This window comes from Castor canadensis, chromosome 17, assembly GCF_047511655.1.
Source record: "Castor canadensis chromosome 17, mCasCan1.hap1v2, whole genome shotgun sequence".
In the NCBI taxonomy this organism is placed as follows: domain Eukaryota; kingdom Metazoa; phylum Chordata; class Mammalia; order Rodentia; family Castoridae; genus Castor; species Castor canadensis.
Genome location: NC_133402.1, coordinates 57,561,134 through 57,582,253, shown reverse-complemented (window position 1 = coordinate 57,582,253; position 21,120 = coordinate 57,561,134). Strand labels below are relative to the sequence as shown.

The following is a 21,120-nucleotide window of genomic DNA, read 5'->3' as shown; positions in this document are numbered from 1 at the left end:
AATGGTTAGGTAATGCTACCTTATCTCTGGTGTTTAGTATCTTTCCATCTCCATTGCTAGAAGCCAGATTTCCCATTTCATCCATGCTAAAATATGATCTTTGTCCAGTGGGAAGTAGGGAAGGTCATAAGTTGGGTATTCACATTGTCTTAAGATACCAGCCTCAGTTGAAGCTCGCACATATTCTTTCAGGGAAAGGTAGGATGGCAGGAGTCATGCATCGTCTATCAAGGGGGCATGAGCCATATTTTGTAGCCCACAAATTAAGGGGAAACTAAAAGTTCAAGGTTCTCACCAGCAACTACTCAGATACCCTTCAAACTCACTTGGTTTCCTATCATATCCCTGATTTTGGCTTAGGAGACTTGCTTTGGATGCAGAGTATTCTTGAATTCTGCAACTCTTAACATCAAAAGATGGTTTGAGAGCTGGAGGTGTAGCTTAAGCAGTAGAGAACCTGCCTAGAAAGCAAGAAGTCCTGAGTTCAAAAACTAGTACTGTCAAAAAAGAAAAGAAAAAGAAAACAACAACAAATGTTGACAAGGATTGGAGGGGGAGAGTATAAATTAGTGTAGCCAGTATGGAAATCAGTATAGAGGTTCCTAAAAAAGCTAAAAATTGAAGCCACCATATGATCCTGCTGTACCATTCCTGGACATATACCCAGTGGAAATTAAGTAAGCATAAAGCAGAAATTCTGTTACACCCACATTTATTGCAGCACTTATTCACAATAGCCAAACCATGGAAACAGCCTAGGTATCCATCAACTGATGGATAAAGAAAATGTGGTATGTATACACAGTGGAGTGTTATTCAGCCATAAAGAAGAATGAAATTGTGTCATACAGGAAAATAGATGAAACTGGAAATCACCACTTTAAGCCAAATAAGACAGATGAGAAAGACAAATACTACATGTTCTTTGTTCTATGCTGAATCTAGAACTTTTTTAAAAAAAATGACAGGTTTAAAATGGGGGTTGTTTAGGAATGGGAACTAGTGAGAGTGGGCAGAGGGAAGATTAGAGGGGCTCAAAGTACTGAAAATAGAATAACATATCCTATTTAAATTGCTTTAAAATGGTGAGAAGAGGGCAGGCAAGAGTAAAGAAGGTGTGAATTTGATTAAAGTACTTTATATACACATTATATTACATGGAAAGACCACAATGAAACCCCTTTGTACAATGAATATACACAATAAAAAAGAGAACAATAGAAAAAAAATCTCCAAGCTGGGTATGGTGGTGTAAGCCTATAATCCCAGCGCTAGGGAGGGTAAAATAGGATGATCGTGAATTTAAGACCAGCCTTGATTACATAATGAGTTTAAGTGCAGTCTGTGTTATATAGTGAGACTGTAGATAAAGTGAAAGAAAGAAATCTCTGTGCCAGGTGGCCCTTGTCATATTTGGTCAGCATGTTATAGACGTGAGCCTTTATTAGCCAGCATAGGCAGAAGCTAAAGAATTAGCCAAATGAAAAGGGGATTTTGGGACATCAACACCATCTGGCACAGGTACTTCAGATTCCTCTTGAGGGTTAACTCTTACTGGGAACCAGCATCTCGTTTAGTGATATCTAGAAGTGGCTTGAAAGAGAGCTTGAAAGAGAGCTTGCAAGACAGTGATCATACATATCTCTTCACAATGAATTTGATGTTTCATTAGTAACTCGATACTGGCCATGGGAGATATTTACATTGCAAAAAATCTACAAATTTAACAAGTCAGACTCTTTTCCCCAGAACTGGTTGGTAAAACTTTACCAGCATACCCTGCCTTTAATCCTTAGAGCAATTTTTTAAATGCAAGTATTGAATATCAGAATGATTGATATATTTGCCATCTCACATGTTACTAATAAACTATAGAAGTGGAAATAAAACCTAGTTTTATCTGACTCCAGAATTTGGACTTGTACTATAACATTACAGTACTTCTTCTGGAGCATAAAAACTTGAATCACTCCTGAATCCTTTGACATCTAGATGGTGTGAATGCCCTTGGATTACCAGTGTTTTCCACTCCACATTATTGACTTTATTAAAGATATTCAGTAGTAAATAGCATCCCCAGGACTCTTCACACTGTATTTTTTGCCTCTGTTTTTCTAAGTGTCTCTCTGGGAATGTAACAGTCATCCAGTAAATATTTGTTATATAAATAAGTGATGACCCTTTAATATGAAATTGGTTTTCCACAGAATTATTCCATAATTACATACAGGACAAATGAACATATCCTTCTCTAACTATAATCATAGACAAAAAAATCAACAGTCCATGATCAGTTAGAGCTGATAAATGTTTAGAAAAGGTATAACTCACAAGTAACTAAATGATTTTCAGTGCACAGTTTATTAATCATAAGTTCAACACAGACTGTGCAATTCCTTGGTCTCATCCTGTATTGAATTACAATATGAAATTAGTTGAGTGGTTAAGCTGAAATTTATTTTATTCTTCATACAGACCTTAGTCTTTTTTAATACTTGTATCATGGAAATGACTGCTGCTTTTGTGTTTTTGTTTGTATTTCTGAAGCAAGGGGAAGTCAGGCTGAAGTGTTTGAAAGCTCTACAGAGCCTATATACCAATAGAGAATTATTTCCCAAGTTGGAGCTATTTACTAATCGATTCAAGGTCAGTATCAAGAATGGTGCGCTTATTTTATTTTTCACTTTATAAATACAAGTTATAGATAGTGTGGCCAATGACATTACCATAATAAGTATTTTGTTTATCTTCTTTAAGTAATTGCATAGGAAATAGATGAATGACTGTTTTACAGTGGATATACCCACCATGAGTTCTTACTTACTACTTTTGAAAGAAGACTCTCAATTAAAATAAGAATTTTACTCATGTATATATTTATAAGTTATTACTTGTGTAACAGAAGGTTACTTATCACACTGTTTAGGGAATGCCAGTTGATAAGAAAGATTTTAAATTACAAATATTTATATTAGCACCCCATTTGTATAAGGACTATAATAATACACTTTTAAGAGTAAAGCTTTCAGACTGGAGGTGTGGCTCATGTGGTAGAGTGCCTGCTTTGCAAGCACGAAGTCCTGAGTTCAAACCCCAGTTCCACCAAAAAATAAATAAATAAAGTTAAAAAGTAAAGCTTTCCACTTACTGTGTAATTAGCGTTTGGGTATATGCCCCAAAACACAGTACCTTAAGTCTGTCTTGGCTTATTTGCATTCATGATTGGTTTGTTTATAACTTTCTTCAGGATCGTATTGTGTCAATGACGCTTGATAAAGAATATGATGTTGCTGTGGAAGCTATTCGATTGGTTACACTGATACTTCAGTAAGTATATCTGCTAATAATTTAATCTTTTGATATTTAATGCCTTTTTTCCAGCATTACTAATATATTTCACACGTGTAACACTTAAATATATTTTATCACTTTAGGTTCTACTTTTACATTTTACCATTCTGCTTATAATCAGTTTTTTTCTCATTATTTATTTGTTGTTCATTTTGACTGTTACCTGTTTCTTCTCGGTGAAAGTTCTGTCATGCAGTGTGGAGAAATAGAAATGAAGTAATGTCCTTCCTATTTAAAACAATAGTCAGAGAGAAAGAATGCTTCAGAAAGGTTAGATTTTTTTTTCCAGATACATTTTTTTGGGAATATAGAGAAGTAACAAATGAAATTGGCAGGTAATTTTTTTTTTTTTGGTGGTACCAGAGTTTGAATTCTGCTTGACACCTGTGAGGCAGGTGCTCTATGATTTGAGCCAAGCGTCTAGCATGAACTGAATATCTATATGGGGACCAGCTGTTGCTTGAGCTCCTTTTACTGTTTTGACCTAAAACCATGCTTTTTTTTTTCTTCTTAAATCATCGTAGCTTTATAATATATATTATATGATAGGACTATGACCTCTTCTCTTACTGGGTGAGATTGTCTCCTCTTTGCATTTTAAAATTGACTTAGCTAATTTCAAGTAGCTAAAATTTGGGTTTTGAGTTTTTGTTTGTTTACTTGCTTGCTCTTTTTCCTTCTGTACTGGGGTTTGAACTTAGGGTCTTAGAGTTGCCACTCAGTGCCCTGCCACTTGAGCCACACCCCTAGGACTTTTTGCTTTTATTATTTTTCAAATAGGGTCTTGAATTTAGAACTGTGTTGATCACAATCTTCCTATTTACAATTCCTTTTTAGCTAGGATTATGGGTGCACCACTGCACCCAACTTTTTATCGTTCAAGATTCAGATCTCGAGAACTTTTTGTTTGACCTCAAACCAAGATCCTCCTTGTCTCTACCTCCATAATAGCTAGGATTACAGGTGTGGTCCACTTGCCCAGTTTTTTTGTTTTGTTTTGTTTGTTTTTTGCATCAGTTATCTTACTGTGTAGCTCAGGCTGACCTGGAACTAGTTATATAGCCCAAGTTGACTTCAAACTTGAGATTTTCTGCCTCAACCTTTTGAGCATTGAGATTACATGCATGTATCACCACACCTGGCTTGGTTAGATTTTAAATATAAGAAAATGTATTGAATTTTATAACTTTAGAAGATAATGGAACTTTTTATTATATTATTTATGCATAAAATGATGAACTTCTTTAAATACCATCTGATCTATTATACATAGAGTGTAGATTTTTAAATCAAGATGTGTAGTGTTTTGTATTTTTTTTTTTTTGCAGTACTGGGGTTTTGAACTTAGAGCCTACCTACACCTTGAGCCACTCTGCCAGTGCTTTTTTGTGATGGGCTTATTTGAGATAGGGTCTCACAAACTATTTGCTGGGGCTAGCTTTAAACCGCCATCCTCCTGATCACTGCCTCCTGAGTAGATAGGATTACAGGTGTAATTCACCGGCACTGGGCTGTGTGCATTTTTGATTAGGCTATTTCTTTAATACTTTGTAGTTTCATTATCATATGATTAATATTGGGTATTTTCCTCTTGACTATTGCTGAGGTGTAGAAACCATTAATTTTATGTTGGTTTGATTTGTACATCCTACTAGAACTCTTACACATTCTGATGGCTTTTTGATTCTGTTGCTTTTACCTTGTAGATTATTATATCATCTGCAAACATTTTCAATTTTACTCTTTCTTTCCTAACCATATCATTTTTATTTTACTCTCTTGTCTAATTGTGTAGTTAAGACCTTCAGAACTATTAACTGTGTCACTATTTGCAAGTAATATTAGTTGTGTTGTTGGAAGACACATAAAGTGTTTTAGTTTCAGTGGTATCATTTGGTTGGGTGGGTTGTTTTGTGGTGCTGGAAATCGAACCCAGGTCTGTGAGTCTGCTAGCATGCACTAGACCACTGAATCATACTCCCAGTCTATTGTACGTTTTGGTATATTGGTAAAATTTCTCTGTATTCTGAGTTTTCTGCGATTTTCCATTAAAGAGTCTGAATTAAATTGATAGATTCGTCTAATGATAAACCACTCTTGTATCTCTAGAATAAATCCTATTTGAACATGATATATTTTTGTTTTGTTTAAATATTGTGTTATATTTGATGTCTTTAGAATTTTCACAAAGACATTCATGAATAAACTTGACATTTTTAATTAAATTTATTTATTTTTGTGGTGCTGGGTCACTCAGGGCCTACACTTTGAGCCACTCCACCAGCCCCCCCCCCACCGCTTTTGTGTGTGTGTGTGTGTGTGTGTGTGTGTGTGTATGAAGGGTTTTTTTCAACATAGGGTCTCGTGGAACTATTTGCCCAGTTGGCTTCGAACTGCAGTACTCCTGAGTAGCTAGGATTACAGGCATGAGCCTCTGGTGTCTGGCTAAATTTATTTTTTAACCTATGCCTAAAGACATAAAAATTGTGAGGTACTGATAGTAGTAGTAGTACTCAGTTGTAGATGCTCACATAACATGCATTGCCCTGGGTTTCATCTTATACACTACAAAAAACTAAAAAATTAAAACACTATAACCTTCCATATTAGTAGGGCAATGTGATGTTTTGACACATTCATACATTGTATAACGTTTGAATCATTTTAAACCTTCCTGTCTTCTCAAACATTCATCATTTCTTGTTAGTATTTTTGGGTTTTTCTTTTTTTTTTTATGGTGGTACTTGAGTTTGAACTCGGGTTCAAGCTTGCTAGGCAGGCACTCTACCACTTGAGCCATTCCACCAGCCCTCATTATTTCTTTATGATAAAAACTTTTAACCATTTTAGATTCCACATATAAGTCAAATCACCTCATACTTCTCTTTCCATGCCTGTCTTATTTCACTCAACATAATGATGTCCATTTCCATCGATGTCACAAATGACAGAATTTCGTGGTGTGTCATGTTTGTTTGCAACTCCCTGATGATGAGTGCTGGTTGGAATTTTTTCATATACTTGTTGGTAATTTGAGTGTCGTCTTTTCAGAATTATCTATTTGATAATTCTGTCACCCACTTTTTAATCAGGTAGTTTGTTTTAAGGTTTTTGCTGTTGAGTTTTTGATTTCCTTATGTATTAGCCTCTTGTCAGTGGTATAGTTCTGAACAATTTTCTTCCATTCTGTAGATTGTCTCTTTACTCCATTGACTCCTTCATAGCGCAGAAACTTTTTATTTTGATGAAATCCTATCTGTCTACTTTTCCCCTTTGTTTACTGTTCTGTTAGGATCTTGTCCACAACATCCTTGCTCATTTCAGTGTCTTGAAGTGTTTCCCCTCTTTTTCTCTAGTAGTTTCATGCCTTACAACAAAAAAAAAGTCTTTAATCATTTAGAGTTGGATTTTGTAACATGTGAGAAGTAAGAGTCTCCTTTCATTGTTCTGCATGAAGATAACCAATTTTCCTAGCATCTTTTATTGAAAATACATTCTTCGTAACTTTATCGAAAACCAGTTTTACTTGTGTTTGCTTCTAGGCTGTCCATTCTGTTCCATTGGTCTGGTGTATATCTCTTTTAATACCAATACCGTGCTGCTGTGATTACAGCTTTGTCGTATATTTTGAAGTCAAGTAGTGTAATACCACCTTCTTTGTTCTTTTTTCCTAACACTTCTGTGGCTATTATGGATATTTTGTGGTTCCACAAATCTTAGGATATTTTGTCTATTTCTTGCCAAGAATGTATTTCAATTGAGTTTGCACTGAATCTGTAGACCACTTTGTTTAGTATGGATGTCTTAATAATATTGATCATTCCAATCCATGAATTGGATGTCTTTATTTTTTTTGTCTTCTTTCATCAATGCTGTATAGTTTTTATTTTCAAGATCTTTTATTTCCTTTGTTAAATTTATTCTAGGTATTTTGTTTCATGTGCTATTGTAAATGAGAATGAGAATGAGAAATTGATTTCTATTTCAGTAATTTGCATATATAGCAAAGGTACTGATTTTTCATATGTTGATTTTGTATCCTGCTAAGTTCATTTACTAGTTCTCATACTTTTGTGTCATATATAAGATCATGTCATCTACAAACAATGACAGTTTGACAATTTCTCTTTTAAATTAGATGTCTTTTGTTTCTGTCTCTTACCTGATTTCTCTGGCTAGAATTTTTAGTACTATGTTGAATGAAACTAGACAGACCTCTTTTGTCTTCTTCCACGTCTTAGAAAGAAAGCTTTCAGCTTTTCTCCATTTCAATACAATGTTAGCTGAGTTCTGGAGGCTTGCCTCAAATTGTGGAGCACCTGACTTGCAAGTGTGAGACCCCTGAGTTCAAACCCCAGTTACATCCAAAAAAAGGAAAAAGAAGCAAGGTAATAAAATACATTGAAAAGTTTCTTGCCATTTTTTCTTTTCAAAAAGCAAACTCTTGAGGGCTTAGGGTATAGTACCGCCTTCCTGGCAAGCACAAGGCCCTGAGTTCAGATTCTAGTACTGGGGAGAAAAAAAGTCTGTAACAGAGATTAATTCTTCCTTAAAACTTTAAATTCCCTTTTTAAAACCGCATCATGTTTTAGTTTCTTTTGTGGGAGTGCTCTCTGTTGTTTCTATGTCGTCTATGATATCTGAATTAAGTTGTATTCATTCTTTTCCTAATTTCGGGGTTTTATAATTGATTTAAATACATCAGTCAATTTAATCAGAGTATTTAAATTTTAAAAATCATGCTTTTTTTACTTTATAAAAAAAATTTTGTGTTTTTCTTTTTGGTTTTTTTGGGGGGAGGTTATTTTGTTTTGTTTTGGTGGGGTTTGTACTTAGGATTCTCTGTTTACAACGCAGGAAATCTACCACTTGAGCTACTGATCTCTTGAACTGTTTTTCGAAGCTGGCCCCAAATTGCAATCCTCCCCCATCTCAGCCTCCCAAGTAACAGGATTATAGGCATCAGCTGCTGGCACCCAGCTAGTTCTTTTTTTTAATTCTGTATTTGTAGCTTCTTAAATCACATCAGAGATTTGTCCATGCATTTCCAAATAATCAGCTTCTCGGTTGTTTCTTGTTTTATAATGATTATATTTAAAGAAATATATTTACTTTAAGTACAGCTTTGCTTGTGTCCTAAAAATTTGAAAAGGCAGTGGTTTCAGAGACATTCGTTAATGGATATTTTGGAAACTTTTGTTTTCCAGTTTTTTTTTCTTTATTCATATATCCGTATGTGCATACATTGTTTGGGTCATCTCCCCCGCTCCTCCCCACCCGCCTTGTTCCAGGCAGAACCTGTTCTGCCCTTTTCTACAGTTTTATTGAAGAGAAGACATAAAGCAATAATAAGAAAGACAAAGCGTTTTTGCAGAAACTGTTCTGCCCTTTTCTCCAATTTTATTGAAGAGAAGACATAAGCAATAATAAGAAAGACAAAGCGTTTTGATTCATCTCTACCTGACCTCTTCACTACTTCCCAGTCACCTTCCCATAATTGATATCTGTCACTTTAAGGTTACTGTATTAACTTGTCTGCAATGTGGACATCAAACACTTTCAAATTTTGGGTTTCTTACCTATCCCCATTCCTCCTGTTTGTGCTCTTCCCTTAGCATGTGACCCAAGTTCAACAACATTACTGCATTTGCCCTAGATCTAAAGTCTGCATATGAGGGAGAACATACGATTTTTGTTCTCCTGAGCCTGGCTAACCTTGCTCAAAATGATGTTCTCCAGTTCCATCCATTTACTTGCGAATGATAAGATTTCATTTTTCTTCATGGCTGAGTAAAATTCCATTGTGTATAAATACCACATTTTCATAATCCATCAGTAGTGGGGCATCTTGGTTGTTTCCATAACTTGGCTATTGTGAATAGCACTGCAATAAACATGGGTGTGCAGGTGCTTTTAGAGTTACCTGTGTTGCATTCCTTTGGGTATATCCCCAGGAGTGGGATTGCTGGATCATATGGTAGAACTGTTTAGATTTTTAAGAAGCCCCCAAACTTTTCTCCAGAGTGGTTGCACTAGCTTGCATTCTCACCAGCAGTGTATGAGGGTTCCTTATCCTCTCTAACACATGTTGGTGGTGGTGTTTTTGATGATGGCTATTGTAACAGGTGAGGTGGAATCTTAGTGTGGTTTTGATTTTCATTTCCTTTATGGCTAGAGATGGTGAGCATTTTTTCATGTGTTTTTGGCCATTTGAATTTCTTCTTTTGCGAAAGTTCTATTTAGTTCAGTTGCCCGTTTCTTAATTTGTTCATTGATTTTGGAAAAGTTTAGTTTTTTAACTTCCCTGTATATTCTGGCTATCGGTCCTATGTCTGATGTATAGCTGGCAAAAGTTTTGTCCCACTCTGGATGGTCTCTTCAGTTTATAGACCATTTCTTTTGTTGTGCAGAAGCTTTTTAATTTCATATAGTCCCATTTGTCCATCTTTTCTCTTAGTTGCCGAGCTGCTGGGTTCTATTGAGGAAGTCCTTGCCTATACCTATTGCTTCCAGAGTATTCCCTGCTCTTTTCTGTACTAACTTCAGAGTTTCGGGTCTGATATTAAGGTTCTTGGTCCATTTTGAGTTGATACTAGTACAGGATGATAAACATGGATCTAGTTTCAGTTTTTTGCAGACAGATAACCACTTTTCCCAACAACATTTGTTGAAGAGGTTGTCTTTTCTCCATCATATGTTTTTGGCGCCTTTGTCAAAATAAGGTGTACATAGCTGTATGGATTCATATTTGGGTCCTCTATTCTGTTCCACTGGTCTTCATATCTGTTTTTGTGCCAGTACCATGATATTTTTATTGCTAGTGCTTTATAATATAGTTTGAAGTCAGATATTGTGATAACCTCCAGCATTGCTCTTTTTGCTGAGTATTGCCTTGGCTACTTGCAGTCTCTTGTGTTTCCAAATGAGATTTTTCAATCTCTGTGATGAATGTCATTGGGATTTTGATGGGAATTGCATTAAACATGTAGATTGGTTTTGGTAGTATAGCCATTTTTACTGTGTTGATTCTACCAATCCATGAGCAACGGGAGATGTATCCATCTTCTGTAGACTTCCTCAGTCTCTTTCTTCAGGGGTTTGTAGTTCTCCTTATAGAGGTCATTCACATCCTTTGTTAAGTTTCCTAGGTATTTGATTTTTGTTTTGAAGCTATTGTAAATGGAATTCTTTCCATATATTCGTTCTCAATTTGTTTGTTGTTGGTGTATAGAAAAGCTAATGATTTTTGTAAGTTGATTTTGTATCCTGCCACCTTGCTGTAGCTGTTTATGATGTCTTGGAGTCTTTGGGTTGAGTTTTTTGGGTCTTTAAGATATACGATCATGTTGTCTACAAATAGGGATATTTTGACAGTTTCTTTACCTATTTGTATTCCTTTTATTTCTTCTTCTTGCCTAATTGTTCTGGTTAGGAATTCCAGGACTATGTTGAACAGGAGTGGGGATAGTAGGCACCCTTGTCTCGTTCCTGGTTTTATGGGAGATGATTTCAGTTTTTATCCATTAAGTGTGATGTTGGCTATAGGTTTGTCATATATAGCCTTTACAGTGCTGAGGTACATTCCTTCCATTCCTAGTTTTCTTAGAGCTTTTATCATGAAGTGGTGTTGGATCTTGTCGAAGGCTTTTTCTGCATCTATTGAGATGATCAAGTGGTTTTTGTCTTTGCTTCTATTAATGTGCTGTATTACATTTATAGATTTGTGTATGTTGAACCACCCCTGCATTCCTGTGATGAAGCTGACTTGATCATGATGGATGATCTTTCTGATGTGTTGTTGGATTCGGTTTGCCATTATTTTGTTGAGAATTTTTGCATTGGTGTTCATTAAGGAAATTGGCCTATAGTTCTCCTTTTTTGGAGGTGTCTTTGTCTGGTTTTGGGATGAGAGTAATATTGGCTTCATAAAATGAGTTAGGTAATGTTCCTTCCCTTGGTATTTCGTGGAACAGTTTATGGAGGATTGGTGGTAGTTCTTCTTTAAATGTCTGATAGAATTCAGAGAATCCATCAGGTCCTGGACTTTTCTTTTTTGGGAGACTCTTTATTTCTGTTTCAATTTCATTTTGTGTTATAGATTATTCAGGTGATTAATATCCTCTTGGTTCAGTTTTGGATGGTCGTATGTTTCTAGAAATCTATCCATTTCTTCAAGATTTTCAAATTTATTAGAATATCAGCTCTGAAAGTCATCTCTTGATGAATTCCTGGATTTCTGTGGTGTTTGTTGTTGCCTCCCCTTTTGCATTTCTGATTTTACTGATTTGGGTTTTTTCTCTCCTCATTTTAGTCAGGTTTGCCAGTGGTCTGTCAATCTTACATATTTTTTCAAGGAACCAGGTTTTTATTTCATCGATTCTTTGTATGGTTTTTTTTGTTTTTGGTTTTTTTTTTTCCTATTTCATTGATTTCAGCCCTTATTTTTATTGTTTCTCTTTTTCTGCTTGTTTTGGGATTTGCTTGTTCTTGTTTTTCTGGGAGTTTTAGATGTAGCATTAGGTCATTGATTTGAGATCTTTCTGACCTTTTAATATATGCACTCATGGCTGTAAACTTTCCTCTTAGGACTGCCTTTGCTGTGTCCCATAGTTCCGGTAGGTCATGTTTTCATTTTCATTAACTTCCAGGAACCTTTTAATTTCCTCTTTTATTTCATCAATGACCCATTGATCATTGAGCAATGTGTTGTTCAGCTTCCAATTGTTTCAGTGGTTTTTACTGTTGTTTTTGTTGCTGATTTCTAGTTTTAATGCATTATGATCAGATAGAATGCATGGGATTATTTCTGTTTTCTTATATTTGCTGAGGCTTGCTTTGTGCACTAAGATATGATCAGTTTCAGAGAAGGTTCCATGAGCTGCTGAGAAGATTGTATGTTGTGCAGCAGTTGGATGAAATATTCTGTAAACATCAGCTAAGTCCGTTTGATCTATGGTGTGATTTAGTTCTAGAATTCCTTTAGTGTTTTTTTTTTTTTTGGCTTTTTTTTTGGGGGGGATGACCTATCTATTGGTGATAGAGAGGTATTAAAGTCTCCCGCTACCACTGTGTTGGAGTCTATGTATGTTTTTAGGTCCTTCTGAGTATGTTTGGTGAAATTGGGTGCATTGACGTTGGGTGCATATGGTTGATAATTGTTTTTTCCTTTTGGTGTATTTCCCCTATTATTAGTGTGGTGTGTCCTTCTTTATCTTGTTTGATCAATGTAAATTTGAAGTCTATTTTGCCCAAGACAAATATTGCTACCCTGCCTGTTTTCGGGGGCCATTGGCTTAGTAAATCTTCTTCCAGCCTTTCACCCTAAGCCAGTGCTTGTTTCTGTCGATGAGATGGATCTCCTGTAAGCAATAGATGGTTGGATGTTCCTTTTTAATCCAGTTTGCCAAATGGTGTCTTTTGATGGGGGAATTAAGTCCATTAACATTCAGTGTTCATATTGATAGGTATGTGGTGATTCCTGTTATTTAGTTGTCTTTGTTGTTTAAGGGTTTGATATGTGCAGCTGAATCAGTGTTACTCTTTTATTTCTTGCCTTTTCTTACCATGTGGATTGTTATTGCCTGGTTCAGGAACAGTAGAATTTCAGTGTTATTTTAAGTTCTAGTGTTTATTCCTCCAGCATCCAATCCTGGTGTTGGTATTTAAGCAGAAGCTCTGTTGTAGTCTCACCAGGTGGTTGGGTAGTGTTAGTTTTTTTTTTTTTCTCGTCTTTTAGAGGAAGCTAGTTGTCAGCTCCTCCCTCAGTGGTGTGTGGCAGTTTGAGTTTGTATGTTGTCCTTAAGTTCCAGAATCAGCTGTGTAGCCCACAGCTGTCCTGCTTTGGAGTTGGGTTTTCACTGTGCTTGATTACTGGTGGCTTATTCCTTTGCCTCACCCCCTTTCTCTGGGGCAAGGTCAGTGGTCAGTCAGCTGGCCCCCTGCTGTCAGTATGTCTTGATGGTTTGCTGATAATTTTTCAATTTTGCAATGTCGTTTGAGTTTGGATGTTGCTCACTGGCTCAGGAGATGAATTTTGTGGACCGTTACTTTCTCTATTTCAGGCAGCGGCTTATCACCTGCCCGCTGTCTGCCCTTCTTCCTTTCCAGCCTTTGTTTACTGAAAGTTTATGCAAGATCAGCTTCTTGCCTCTTCCCCCTTCTCCAGTGTGCTTTCAGCAATTCTGTCCCTCTGCTGTGTGTTAGTTTTCGGTTATTTTTTTTTTGTGTGTGTGAGGGGGTGAGGTCATTCTGCCCAGGGGTCTATGCTGGTTTATCCTAGGGGTGACTGGGGTATACTGCATGATGCTTGGTGCTCACCTGTTTGGTCTGCTGACCATCTCCCAAGTGGGTTTGGAGCCAGTGTCTGGCAGCATGGCAGCCCTCCTGTTTTCTCAGTGTAACATGGCGTGGAGAAGCTTTCCACGGGCTAGGGATTCAGAATGTCAAAGTTTTGATTGTCCTTGCTGCTTTATTTCCACCAATTGTGGCTCCAGCGTCTCAGCGAAGTTTTGGAGTCACAGAGCTCACACTGTCTGTTTCTGCGCCCTTGTCGCCATCTTGGATCCACCTGTTTCCCAGTTTTGTTAGAATATTTGCTTATGTTTTTGTTCCCCACAGTTAACATATTTTTATAAAGTGGTCCTTTCTATTTTATTCATCTAAGAATATGTTCTGAATGACTTGGTCAATTTTCTGAATGTTTTAAATAGGAAGGTTGCAGATTTAGGTCAGGAGTAGAGGTCTTCCTAGCATGCACAAAGCCAGGGTTCAATCATTAGAACTACAAAAAAGTACTAAGTGCATATAAAAATATAAGCAATAATATCTATGTTGTATGTTTTTATTTTCATATTCATTACTTTGCATTTATTTACTATATTATTTGCATTATCTGTAGTTTGGTTTGTTATAAGAGGGGTAAAACCCTCTATTCTTTTAAGAGGGTTTAAGTCTCCACCTACAATTGTTTACTTTCTTTTATAGGTTAATTTATACTGGGTATCTTTGTGTTTATGAGTTGTCACATCTTTATAATAATACTCATTTTATCCTACTATACCATTCTTCCTAATCACTTGTGTTAAGGTCTTTCCTTTAAAAATCGATTTAAAAATACTAGGCCCTGTAGTTATATTTTCCATGTGAATTTCATCAGCTTATTGATATATCTAGAGTTTGAGATGTTAAGGAGAATATTTCTCTCCCAACACCACTTTCTTCTTCCCTTTCCATTCCCTTTCTTCTCCTTCTCCTCTCCACCTCCCTTTCTGTGTTCCTTGTTTATTTTCAGTAGTTAGTCACCTATGCAGCTCAGTTCTTCTTTTTTTGATATTTCTTCTTCCCATATTTGTAGTGAATAGTAATTATTTCAGTCTCTTTCCAGATTATGTCAGTAAAGTAGATTACTTCATTTAAGAGTGTTTTCTAACCGTCTCAGACCTTGTTTAGCTGAAACATCCTGGTGACATGGTAAACATAGAGGATAGTCTGTCTGGTTTCAAAAGTTTATTTTTAACGTTTTTTTTCCTGCATTTTCATTGGGGGCAATAAACACAGAAAATGACTAATTTAAATGGTGCAGTTGTAGCTCTCTTAGCTGTATCCATTTGTGGATTCCTTACAGATTTCTCCCTGATCTTGGATATAAGAATCGGCTTAGGTTGGGTCTTTTCTGTCAAAGGATTTAATCAGTAAAAAAAGCATCTCACTAATTTACTTCCCATAGCCTCACTTCATGGACTCTGCTTAACCGGATAAAAGTTTCTATTAAGAGCAAAGATTTGTTATCCTCATCCAGGCAAAATTCCACTAAATGCCCTGGTTCCAGAGTTGATACCCTAAAATAGTTATTGCTTCCCTGAACTTTTAAACTTCTTTGTCTTCAATGCCTACCTCCTGACCTCTCCTCTTTCCAGTTAGTCAACCCTTTAGATGGTGAACCTAAAATTTGCCCAATCCAGGGGAGGGGCAGATTTGAATTAGAGATAAAAACCTCAGTGGACTTCCCACTTGTATTCACTAACCACACTTTTTGTCTGTGGTTCATCTTTCTGCAGAAGTAAATTTTGCCTTGCCTATTGACTTCTGAGTTTTGTTGTTTGTCTTGTGATACCCCATATGCCGCATTCATTTGTAACAACGTGGGGGCTTGCTCAGGATTTTCACTTCACCTTGGGAACAATGGAGGACCCCCTCCTCCTCAGGGGAGATAATCCTTTTGCAGTGGCCTCAGGGCTGAGGGGATACACTATATAATAGACTGGCTTTGGACATGATCCTAGCCGAAAAGGGAGTAATTTATGTAATGATTGGAAGTCAGGGCTGTACTTTCATCCCCAGTTACACTGCTCCTGATGTCACTACCACAAAAGCTTTATAAGTATTGACTACCTTGACAAATAAATTAGCCAAAAATTCAAGAATAGATGATCCATTTACTAATCCAAGAAGACAATGGTATAAAAAAAAGAAAAAGGCATGGTGATATACATACCCACCTGTGTTAGGATTAATGTCCACAGTAGGGTGCTATATCATACCATATATGGGAGAGCTTGTCCTAAGACTGAGACCACACTCACCAAACAGACTCCCATCTCTTAATCAGACAGTCTCCTCTTATTAGACACAGTCAAACAACAAAAAGTCAATTAATGCTAACTACATTTGAAGAAAAGAACTGTAAATAAAAGGAGGAAATTTTTTTTTAACTGTTGATATCAGGTTACTGTTCTTTTTTTTTTTATTATTCATATGTGCATACAATACTTGGGTCATTTCTCCCCCTCCCCCAAGTCCCTCCCTTACCACCCACCCCATCCCCTCCCTCTCCCCCCCACCCCCTCAATACCCAGCAGAAACTATTTTGCTCTTATCTCTAATTTTGTTGAAGAGAGAGTATAAGCAATAATAGGAAGGAATAAGGGTTTTTGCTAATTGAGATAAGGATAGCTATACAGGGAGTTGACTCACATTAATTTCCTGTGCATGTGTGTTACCTTCTAGGTTAATTCTTCTTGATCTAACCTTTTCTGTAGTTCCTGGTCCCCTTTTCCTATTGGCCTCAGTTGCTTTATTTATTTATTTATTTTTTTAGTATTCATATGTGCATACAATGCTTGGGTCATTTCTCCCCCCTGGCCCCCACCCCCTCCGTTACCACCCTCCCTCTCCCCCACCCCCTCGTTACCTGGCAGAAACTATTTTGCCCTTATCTCTAATTTTGTTGAAGAGAGAGTATAAGCAATAATAGGAAGGAACAAGGGTTTTTGCTGGTTGAGATAAGGATAGCTATACAGGGAGTTGACTCACATTGATTTCCTGTGCATGTGTGTTACCTTCTAGGTTAATTCTTGATCTAACCTTTTCTCTAGTTCCTGGTCCCCTTCTCCTATTGGCCTCAGTTGCTTTTAAGGTATCTACTTTAGTTTCTCTGTGTTGAGGGCCACAAATGCTATCTATTTTTTTAGTTGTCTTACCTATCCAAAAGGAGGAAATTTTAAGAATCAGCTTAGGTTGGATCTTTTCCGTCATAGGATTTAATTATTAAGAAATCTCCTCACTAATTTGTTCCCGTATGCTCACTTCATGGACTGTGCTAATAAAAATTTCTATGAAGAACAAAGGTTTGTTATCCTCAGCCAAGAAAAATTCTGCTAGATGCCCTGGTTCCAGAGTTGATACCCTAAGAAAGTTATTCATTCCCTTCTTTGTCTTCAAAGCCCACCTCCTATCCTGTCCCCTTTCCAGTTAGTCATCCATATAGAAGGTGAGTCCAAAACTTACCCTATTCAGGGGAGGGGAAGACTTGCATTAGAGATAAAAACCCCAGTGGACTTCCCACTGGGTGTGCTTGCTAACCAAACTTTTTGTCTGTGGTATACCCTTCCAGACAAGGCAGAAATAAATTTTGCCTTCCTATTGACTTCTGAGTTGTGTTGTCTCTCTCATGACACTCCAGTATCCCAAATTCATTTCTAACATTGGAATTTGTAATTATTGAGCTCCACGGTAGACAATGCCTCCTGGCTATTTTACTTTGTAGTTTCTCCCTGGCTTTTAGTGTTGGAGTTGTTTGACTTACAGGTAGTTCTGTTAGGCAGAGTCTTTTAAAGCTGTTCAAACAGACTCGTTGTTAATATCCCATATATTGCTTTCAGGAAATAAGACCATTTATGAATGAAGTACTACTCACTCCCTTGTAGCTCTCTCTTACTCTGCTTCCATGGACTCTCCAGTCAGCCGTTTACTTTTAAAATTCTTTAATCCCTACACCAGACACCAGTTTATAAACCTCTTTGTAAGGGATATTTATAGTTTTCATGGTTCCTTTGTAATGTATTGTTCCAGGTTGGCTTAATGAAAGTTTCAGAGTATCACAATATTCTGACATGTTTCTATTTAAAGAAATCCTGTCTACTGATGATATTGCCCAGCATCTTATTTATTACTTTGTTGGATAATGCAAATCACAACATGGCTTCTCTATTATAGCACCTGCATGAAAGGATCTGGTCTTACTTTTAAAACTCCCAAAATGACAAGTAAAGTCACATTTAACATCCTGTTATAAAATTTATTTGTATGTTTTTCTGTCCATCTGTTACTTCTATTTTTTGGCATAGGGTCTCGCTATGTAGCCTAGGCTTACCTCAAACTTGCCATCTTCCTGTCTCAGCCTCCAGTATGGTAATTTATGAGCTTTGATTCCTGAGATGTTATGTTAAATTGTTCTCCTGGAAGTGTTATTTCATTGGACTGATGATACGTAATTTGATGAAGGGCCTTAGCATGGTGTCTTTCTTTATAACTTAGGGAGTTTGACTTAGGCATGGATAGAGATACTTGTACTTCAAAGAGCCTCTTCTTTTGGTTTTTGTTCTTGGTTTGGTTTTGTTTTATGGAACTGGAGGCATTGAACCCAGGGTCTCCCTGGCAAATGTTCTTACCACTTCAGCTTCAGGACCTCTAGGTCCTGAGCCTCTGGTTTGAATTTGTCACTCTTCCTTGTCAGTTTCAAAGCCTATATCCCTCAGTTGTAATTGTATAATGCTAAGGATGTGAAGTAGATAGTTAGTTCATGCCTACACCCACTATTACTTTACCAGTACCTGTTGATAATCATATTGTTACCTGCTCACACCATGCTATTTTTCTGCCTAACAGTATTGGAACAAGTATTGCAGAGGAGAAAGAAGAGTATGTAATAAATATTTCTAGCCTGTCTGCTATCTGTGACATCCAGCTATTTTTTATCAGAAGTATAGTTCTCTCTCACATTGTGATACAGCTATCTTCTTTGCCTGACAGGATATTTCTAATTTTCTTTATTTGACTGATTCTTCAACCTCTTTCTAGCTTCAAAGGCATCTCCAAGTTTAAGTGTGGGGAATAAGCTTATACTCATATGTGTCGTCAGGACCTGTATCTATATCCCATCTCGTTGTTAATCTACAATCATGCTAAGACATTTTAATAGTGAGGAAATTAATGTTCCTTTTTTGAGAAAATAGACTTCTTAAAAGACACATTGGTGGCCAACTGAGCAAGCAGTGACACAAACTTAACATGAATGGAGTGATAGAAAAGTTGTGCTAGTAAAGGAATGGCTGTAACTACAGAATCCATTAGTTTAGTAAGAAGGGTAAATAATACTATAAATATTGTGATGAAATATGGTTTTAAAGACATAATTTTGGAAAGAAGAGTTATATCGTGTAATAATTTAACTCTATGAGACAAGGACAAATACATTTCCAGAGAATACCAATAGGAATCTTACACATATTTAAGGAGCTTGAGTTAATTTGGACTAATGTAAGACAAGGCACTGATATTCATTGTCTGTGGACATACGTTCATAGAAGAATTGGTAAATATTATTTTCATGTTTTATTTGTATTTCCTGAATTTTATATAGCAAGTATAAAGGAAAATACTACTTTCAAAGTAAGATAAAGGAGCTAACTAAAATCTGTGTGCTTTCAGCTTTTATGATGAACTCTACAAAATTTAAATAGTGGTAGAGCTGAAAATAAACATTTGTTTTGGTTCAGATGTTACTTTCTGAATTTTTCAGTGGAAGCGAAGAAGCCCTTTCCAATGAAGACTGTGAGAATGTTTACCATCTGGTGTATTCAGCACATCGCCCTGTTGCTGTGGCAGCTGGAGAGTTCCTTCACAAAAAGTAAGTCAATTATCTTTAAAAACAGGTTCTCCTTTGTATATTGTTTTGCTGCTATTTTAGAATTAGTATAAGAGAGTGCTATTGGCTAGAAACAGTGCTGAAAGTGTCCATTTCACAATACTCTGTGGACTATTGTGGCCTCATAGCCTGTATGTATAGATCATGAACTGTGGCCCTGAGAGTGATATGTGGCATATTCCTTGTGATGCGTTCCTTTTCCCTGATATCTGAAAGGGTAGTTCTCAGCTGAGAGTGTAAGTAGAGATTGGGGAAGTTCATGAAGTATGTTTAAACTCCCCAGGTAATATTTCATTTCACTAGGCTTTTTTTCCCATTTTAAAAATCTGAACCCATTTCTTACCTTTTCAACATATGTAGTCTAAAAGTGAAACAGTATCACCTTCAAAAGGAATGTTTTTTTTCCCCATTCTGTTGGGATGAGGATTATTTTAATCAGTACTTGGTAGTGGTTCTGAAAGTTATATATATAGTTACAATTTGATTTTCTTATATTCCATCTCTTTTTTGGTAAAGCATGGAATTAATGAGACCTTATGAACATGAACACTTATAAAATACATTTTTGGTTTTGGATTACTGTGTATGTTCTATAATTTATTGTATTAATTCATTTTCAAAATATAAACATATTCTTGGTTGTGTGTTTTGTTTGGTTTTGTTTGTTTATGGTTTTAACTTAATGACTTTGAGTATTGGCAGGTGAACATAAAAGTCTCTTTACATGTACTGATTTGTGATTGTGCTGAAGCACAATTGTAAATCATGCACAGGGCAACTATTGTACAAGGATGATTCATTTGGATAATCAACGGGCCTTACATTCTATCCGGTATCTGCATTTTGATGCTGTAATAAGAACGGGTTCTCTACTCAGTTATATTACCCAAAATGGGAAAAGTTGTTTTTCTTAAATCTTTCTTAAATGAAAGCCAGCTACTAGGACATGTTGGTCATGAAAATCAAGAGGAATAAAGTCAAAATTTTCAGGCATGACTTTAGAGCTTGTCACACATACTAAGCAAACTCTCTTCAACTAAGCTACATTCCCAGCCCCTCAAGTATGACTCTTAAAATAACATTTTGAAATTGCCCATTACCGTCGACATCTGTGTATATTGGGTTGTTGCTTGTCTTCAGTATCAAGATGTATTATCTTAATTTCACTTCCCTTTTCAGGATTATTCTTAATTAGAATAATATTTTCTACTTAACTTTTCAACAAACTTCAAAGAGAAAATAAATTAAAGAGGTTATTTGTAGAACAAGATCATAAACTGTAGAATTTTACTTAGAAAAAAACCTTGGATATATTTATTTATCTGTATTATTTGAAATATTTGCCAAACAATTTTTGATTGCAATATTTTACATGAAAATTCATATGGAAGCTGTGCTTGGTGGCTCATAACTGTAATCCCAGCTACTTGGAAGACAGAGGTTAGAAGGATCACGGTTTGAGGCTAGCCCCAGCAAAAATTTAGCAAGACCCCATCTCAGCCAATAAGTTGGACATTGTGACACACATCAGTCGTGTGGAATATGTAAATTATATAACTTCATAT

The 21,120-nt window shown here is 36.3% G+C and overlaps 1 protein-coding gene across 5 annotated transcripts in view; it reads left to right on the top strand.

The window, feature by feature from the left end:
• The window catches only part of Stag1 (STAG1 cohesin complex component), a 369,238-nt gene that overhangs the window by 249,265 nt on the left and 98,853 nt on the right, over nucleotides 1-21,120 (top strand). For all 5 annotated transcript variants that reach the window (XM_074059901.1, XM_074059900.1, XM_074059903.1 and 2 more), the window contains 3 exons: nucleotides 2,548-2,646; nucleotides 3,248-3,327; nucleotides 19,430-19,537. In XM_074059901.1, the coding sequence (XP_073916002.1) occupies nucleotides 2,548-2,646; nucleotides 3,248-3,327; nucleotides 19,430-19,537 (287 nt within the window). The remainder of the gene's footprint in view (nucleotides 1-2,547; nucleotides 2,647-3,247; nucleotides 3,328-19,429; nucleotides 19,538-21,120) is intronic.